Source organism: Terrapene carolina, unplaced genomic scaffold (assembly GCF_002925995.2).
Source record: "Terrapene carolina triunguis isolate 2854851 unplaced genomic scaffold, T_m_triunguis-2.0 Scaffold233, whole genome shotgun sequence".
Classification (NCBI taxonomy): Eukaryota; Metazoa; Chordata; order Testudines; family Emydidae; genus Terrapene; species Terrapene triunguis.
In genome coordinates this window covers 5,290,336-5,297,223 of record NW_020664584.1, presented here as the reverse complement: position 1 = coordinate 5,297,223, position 6,888 = coordinate 5,290,336, and the positions used below count along the sequence as shown (strand labels likewise).

At 45.1% G+C, this 6,888-nt stretch overlaps 1 protein-coding gene across 1 annotated transcript; it reads left to right on the top strand.

Annotated features, from left to right (window-relative positions):
• Positions 1–390: 390 nt before the first annotated feature.
• On the top strand, positions 391–5,674 carry SRSF6 (serine and arginine rich splicing factor 6). The gene is made up of 6 exons (XM_024202038.2): positions 391–618; positions 940–1,088; positions 2,897–3,030; positions 3,265–3,473; positions 3,907–3,990; positions 4,125–5,674. Exons 1-6 carry the CDS (start codon positions 512–514, stop codon positions 4,480–4,482), a joined length of 1,041 nt encoding a protein of 346 aa, XP_024057806.1. The 5' UTR covers positions 391–511; the 3' UTR covers positions 4,483–5,674.
• The last annotated feature ends 1,214 nt before the right edge of the window (positions 5,675–6,888 follow it).

Genomic DNA, 6,888 nt, shown 5'->3' with positions numbered 1-6,888 from the left:
AGTGCGGACGCAGCCTGTCACAGGGACGGCGCGCGCTCCGCGAGTGCGGACGCAGCCTGTCACAGAAAGAACGACGCGCGCCCCGCGGTTGCGGACGCAGCCTGTCATAGGAAAAACGGCGCACGCTTTACAGGCACTAGTGACAACACTACCACTGCAGCCCCACCCCAACCTGGGCTGAGGGGAGAGCTCTGCGCATGCGCACAGGAACAGCGCTCGGTCTGCGCGGGGAAATGATGCGCAGAAGAATCGCTCCCCGAGCTATGGAAAATGTGCAAGAGCTAGGCGCATGTGCAGAGGGAAAGAGCTTCCCTTCTCCGCCACCTCCGGACGCGCCTCGGCGCACAGCACGTTTTCCGTGGTGACGTAGTGGTCTACGCCCCGCCCCCGATATAAAAGCGTGCTCGGGCGGCGGGCGCCATTGTGCTGTGGAGCAGGCCGCGCTTCTGGGACGGTGCGGGCCCCGCAGCACCGAGCTCTCCTCGTCCTGCCTCCCCTCTGCCCTGCGGAGATGCCGCGCGTCTACATCGGGCGCCTCAGCTACCACGTCCGGGAGAAGGACATCCAGCGCTTCTTTAGCGGCTATGGCCGCCTGCTCGAGGTCGATCTCAAGAACGGGTGAGGCGGCGGGGGCGCCCTGGGCAGTCGGGTCGGCGGGGAGGGCTTGGGGGCAGAGCGCGGCCCCGTCCTGAGCAGGCCCCTGGCGGGGAGGGGGCAATGGCCAGGCCCTTCGGAGGCTAGTGGTGGGGCCCGCGGCTGCCGCGTGGCGCCGCGTTCAAAATGGCGGCGGTGGGGGCGGGGAGCGGGGGCGCTGCGGCGGGCTGGCTCCATTGTCCCTCCGCGCGGAGCCCCGGGGCTGGTTAGTTTCCGGGGGGGGGGGGGGCGGTGCGCCGTGACGACCGGGCCTCGCTCCCTGACGGCCGATCTCTGACCCTGCAGCTACGGGTTTGTGGAGTTCGAGGACTCCCGCGACGCCGACGATGCCGTTTACGAGCTGAACGGCAAAGACCTGTGCGGGGAGCGGGTGATAGTGGAGCACGCCCGGGGCCCCCGCCGGGACAGGGACGGGTACAGCTACAGCAGCCGCAGTGAGTACAGCTCCTTGCCCCGGCTCTTAGCCTTGGCGGGGCGGGGGGGCGGTGTTCGGCCAGCCACTGCTGCATTGGCCGCGTATCCCTTCTGCAGAGGGCTGCTGGGTGCGTGGGACCGGTCCCCTGGGGTGTGGGAGGGATGGCACGGACCATCTCACCAGGCATGGTGTGCTTGGCTATTGGGGGTACCCCTTGTGCAACGTTGGCTGCAGGATGACCTGCCAAGCTTTGCTTTACAAGCCTCTTTGCTAGCACACGCCTTGCGCTTTAGGTACCCTAGAATAGAGCTGCACTCATTGGTACCTGTAATTGCATATGAAGCAGAGTAGGGGGACAATTTTATTTGCAAATCTTAAATGTAGTCTTAATCTAGTAAGGATTCCCTGCTCTTCATTAGAAGAGATTGGTTATATTAACTTAAATATTTGGAAGCTTTTAAGTGAAAAATTACATATTTGGGCATGGTAGAAGCACTCAGCTGTGAACTGTAATGTGTTTCAATTGAATATACAGAACTTAGTGGTGGGGGAGGGAAGGGTTTACTTGAGACAGATTGTAGGAAATATGGGAAGTGGGAAGTATTGTAAAAAGGGAAAAACTCATTTTGTGTAGTTCTTGCTATACAGCATGAGTAATTCAGCTGACTATAGCTTAATTGGCATGGTATTGCAATTTAAGAGTAGTAAGCGTGATATATCTTTGAGTAAACTCTAGATCAATGATACTCAGACCTCAGTGGTTCAGGAGCCAAATTAGTGATCAGCATTACCCAAAAGAGCCACAGTAGTGTGAATTCATTGTTTCATTTACTATAGTACTATTCATATTTAAACAGCATGATGGGAAATATTTAGTTTTTATGTATATATATTATTCTCTCAGCAAAGTGACTGACCAAGCATCATTATTTTTAACAACTACAATTGGTTTATAACATAGAAAAAGTATCCAGATTGGCTGCTAATGAAATCACAGTGTTTTAATATCATGTGCTGCAAACAGCAGCAAGAGACACATTAAGAGCCACTTGTGGCTCGCGAGCCTCAGTCTGAGTATCACTGCTCTAGATGCTTGTGTTATTGGGTGGGTGGGAGTCTGTCTTTTACAAGTTTTTAAAAATTCAAATGTATGTTGTTTAAAATTGTTGCATGTCCAATTCAAACTTTTTAACAAGTCCTTGATGTTTCAATTTAAAAGTGACCAGTGGGGCTGAGGCTGTGTCCACTGAGGCTAAGATGACTGCCTTTCCTGATTGGCCATGGCTTTTCCATACATTGTGTGACCCTTGCCCTATGACCCTTTGGCTGACCTTACCGGAAGCCATGACGACAGCAGCCTTTTGCCATTAGACGCAGGGTGATGGTGAGGATTCCAAGGGTTAGACAAAACTGGTTAAACTGAACTAGGTGACTGTTACCTTGCGTGTTTTGTGGCCAACCACCAAAAACCTCATACTGTGATGTAAGTACTTAGCGTAACTAGTAAACGTTTTTGTAAAATGTAGAAATGCATGTAATCAGTTAAGTTTTATATTTTACAATGTTCTGTAAAATAAAACTTAGCAAGGTAAATCTAATAAAGGAGCAGTCACTCTCTAACAGATCTTAGGAGCACAGACTTGTAGGATTTTAGTCTGTTTGATTTGCCATTAATATAGATCATGGCAAAATTGCATCTTTGTTGGAGGTTTAGAAAGATAAAGTCCTACTGCAGTAAATATAATCTGTGTTTAACTAACTTTTTCAGAACGTTTAGCTGCCTTCACATTATGAGACAATCTAACTTTCTTTCTTTGCACAATAAAGGTGGGGGTGGTGGAGGCGGTGGATATAGCAGTCGGAGACAATCAGGAAGAGATAAATATGGACCACCTGTTCGTACAGAATACAGACTGATTGTTGAAAACCTTTCCAGTCGTTGTAGTTGGCAGGATTTGAAAGTATGTATTAATGTGAAATCTCTTAATAGAGCCACTTGTGACTAGCAGAAAGAAATACAAGATTTCATTTTAATTTGAATGTTCTTCGTTATTTAGCAGAAATGTTTCGAAATGTATTCAGGCGTGGCTGTTTACACTGTTAGTTCTTTGCATCTCTTCAGATTTGACTTACAGTGACCTGGTTGGACTGCATAAACGTGAAATGGTTATGTAACTCTTCATCTGCTTTCTAAGGATTTCATGAGGCAAGCTGGTGAGGTAACCTATGCTGATGCTCACAAAGAACGCACAAATGAAGGGGTAATTGAATTCCGGTCTTACTCTGACATGAAGCGTGCTCTGGACAAATTGGATGGCACAGAGATAAATGGCAGGAAAATCAGGCTGGTTGAAGACAAGCCACGGACAAGCCATAGGCGATCTTACTCTGGCAGCAGGTCAAGGTAACTTTGAAACTCTTGAGCTTTATAGCAAAGACTATTAGCTCTAATGAGAGAGGGCCTATTATATGTACTCTTAACGTTAAGAGTAATCATTACCTTTATAATTTGTTGATACTTCAGGGATAAGATGACTCCCAGGGGTCTGGAAGGAATGTTTTTCCATGATGTAACATTGCATAGTTGACCAGGTGCATTATGGGGAGGACGTTTCACCTTCCTCTGAAACATCAAGTATAGGCTACTGACAGATGGTATTCTGGACCTAGATGGACCAATGATCTGCTCTGGTATGGCCACTCCTGTTGCTAAAAATTCTTCATTGTTAGACACTTTGGCTGTGCTAAAGTAAGGGGGGAGCAGGACATACCAGGCTAAAAAAAAATAATCTCAAATTGGTATAGAATGTCATAGATACTTTTTGAAATGTCACCAGGTCACGATCTAGAAGAAGGTCACGGAGCAGAAGTCGTAGGAGTAGCCGCAGCAGATCCCGTAGTGCCTCAAAAAGCCGCTCGCGGTGAGTAATCTGTGTGTTTAATGGTGCTTTTTGTTAATCCATCAATTATTACCTTTAGTTGGTAACTGTTTGTATATAGAACTGTCATGGGTACATATCAGTTCATGTCGAATAAAGATTGTGTTCTTTTAAAGATCTAAATCCAGGTCACGAAGCAAAGATCGTTCACGTTCCAGATCTAAAAGCAGGAAGTCTAGATCAAAGAGCAAATCTAAACCCAAGTCTGACCGGGGCTCCCGCAGCAGATCCAAGGAGAAATCTGAGAAGTCTCGCAGCAGGTCTAGGTCCATGTCTCGCTCTCCCAAAGAGAATGGTAAAGGAGAGGCTAAGTCTAAATCCAGGTCAAGGAGTAGGTCTCGTTCCAAATCACCACAGCAGCAACCACCTGCCAAGGCTCGCTCTGAGTCACCGCCCAAAAGAGCTGCATCAAGGTCCCGCTCCAGGTCTCGCTCAAAATCTCGCTCACGGTCAAGATCTAGTTCAAGAGATTAAGACTAGAACTCTCCTCTTACTTTGCACACTATTATGGAACATTTTCCTACTTGCCAGGCCATTAATCTTTTATGTTAGTACTTAAGAAGTTGGTTTCTTCTCTTGCAGAAGGGAATGGCCTGAGAACCAAGTAATGAGGCATAAAGATTTGATTCGTATCCAAATTTGATGAAAAGATGAGGTTGTACAGTAATGTACAAAGCAGGAAAAAGCCCCCCTTTTGTAGAGATTAAGCTAAACTTTTAATTTTATAGCATTTCAGCAGGAATAACTTATCTGCTGTTGGGTGGAAAGTGGTTTTTTATATTAAAAATACTCTTGAGTATGAGGTTTAAGTTCAGGCATTTTGAGAACATTATTTTTCCTAATTTTTTCACTGTTTTAAAATTATGGACTTTAGTAGTTTAATGGGTTATGGCTTGCTACCCAGAGGCATGACAGACAGCCTTGTTGAACAGGTCAGTATAGATGATGTGGCTATCTTAATTTGTGGAAGCAGAATGTGAACTGGACATATGGTTAACATAAAACTAGGCAAATTTCAGACCAGCAATAAACTCAATTTGGAGCACTTCAGTTGTGCTGTATCTTAATTCAGCTTGCCAAAAGTTTCTTCTTTTCTCCTTCCCCATAATGATTGTATTAAAAAGCTAATAAAGGTACTATTTTGTAGCTTGACATGATGCAGTATTGCCTACACTCATAAGTAACCAAGTTCACATAATGGAAGTAATGTGACTTTTTTTAGTTTGCTTGAATTCCAGGAGACACTCCAATTCTCAGACACAATGGTGTCTTTCTGGATGTGGTCCATGTCATTAGTGTCTTGTATTGTTTGCAGGCCTCTAAATATTTACCTATTGGGTATGTAAAACTGAGTAAAGCTGCCTTCCTTCCCCTATGATTCATTTAACACCCACTTCGCTTCAAAATATGAGAACCACAGTCCTGTTGTGTATGAATCTAAACCTATGGGATCTTAATGTATTGGAGCTAGAGTTCTAGTCTTAACAGAAGGCTTTGCTAAACCAGAGTTGCCAATTCACTTAAATTGTGGAGTAGAATCCATCCCAAAAGCCCCCTTTATAGCTAAATTGATTTTTGTAACATGCAATAGCAAACATTAGAACTGCCTTGTAATCTTTATACAATGTGTAGTTTTACTTGTATAAAATTAAATCAGTGACTCAAACTCTTGTGCTTTTATTATAGTATAGCTTAATTCTTTTCTGGCTATATTGTGTTGGATCCACCTCCATGACAAATTGTGGCTTCTTCTGGGGTAGATACTTGCTGTGTAGAGAACTCATCAGGTCTCTTGATAAAACAAATGAGATGTGGTAGGAAATACTTTAGTTTATTACACGTAGTATTGATCTTACACCAATGTAACATTTGGTCTCTAAATTCCTTGATTGAGAATATTTTAATTGTGGGCAGGTATAAGCATTCAGAAAGCTTCCCTTATGTGGGTGCATCTTGTATCTGTGTATCTGTCCCTGGTGTTTATTTTGTAGGCATAAGCGACACCTGCAAACAAGGTGGATTTCAGCCTGGTTGAAAGTATATCCCTTAAACAAAACCATTTGCTTGATCAATCTTGAAATAGTATTTCCATTCTTTAGTAAGACACCAGTGTATGTCAGTGAGGCAAATTATTTCTTCTAGTAGATTGAGTCTCAGTTGGGGCATGAGACTTTCAAGGGGGTGTTGAGCCTCCTTGCTCACAGGGTCGCAGTGGTGGGGTGGCTGGACCAAGTTTCAGTTAATGGTATTGCAACCAGGAGCATCAGTTTGCAGTGCTTGCTAGCATTATTTGCTGCTGAAAATGAGAGCGATTGCTCTGAAATCTTTGGCCTTTTCTGGTTAAGGATGTGCTTTTAAAAGGTTTCCTAGCCCATGGGTGTTCTCAACAAATTTTTGGGTGACCTCAGTGTGACCACCAACTCTTCCTGGTGGCTGCTCTGACTGTTTTTCCTAAAATACTTAATTTACTTTAGGAAAAACAAACATGCACATATACATGTCCAAATCATTGTAATTTATTTATGTAGGGTTTTTTTTGCAGACTCCATAATAAAAATGTGCATTTGTCTGTTTTTTACTGGACTTAAAACAGAATAGAAACACAAGTATGGTGCTTTGCATGTTTTGCTTTTTTAAAAAGTGACTATTTGTATATTTAATATCACGTTTCACAGCAGACTTGCTAGGGACAGTGGGCTAAAGGAAGCAGCAGGAGACGGGGGGTGATGGGGTGGGTGAGACCAGGGCTGGAGCCTGGGGTTCCACTTCACGATTTGGGGACTGGGGGAGCCAATGGGGGCCAGGGATGATGTGTGGGGGGTGAGCCAAGGGCAACATCCCTGGGGCAAGAACCCAAAGCCCTGCAGCTGGGGGAAGGAT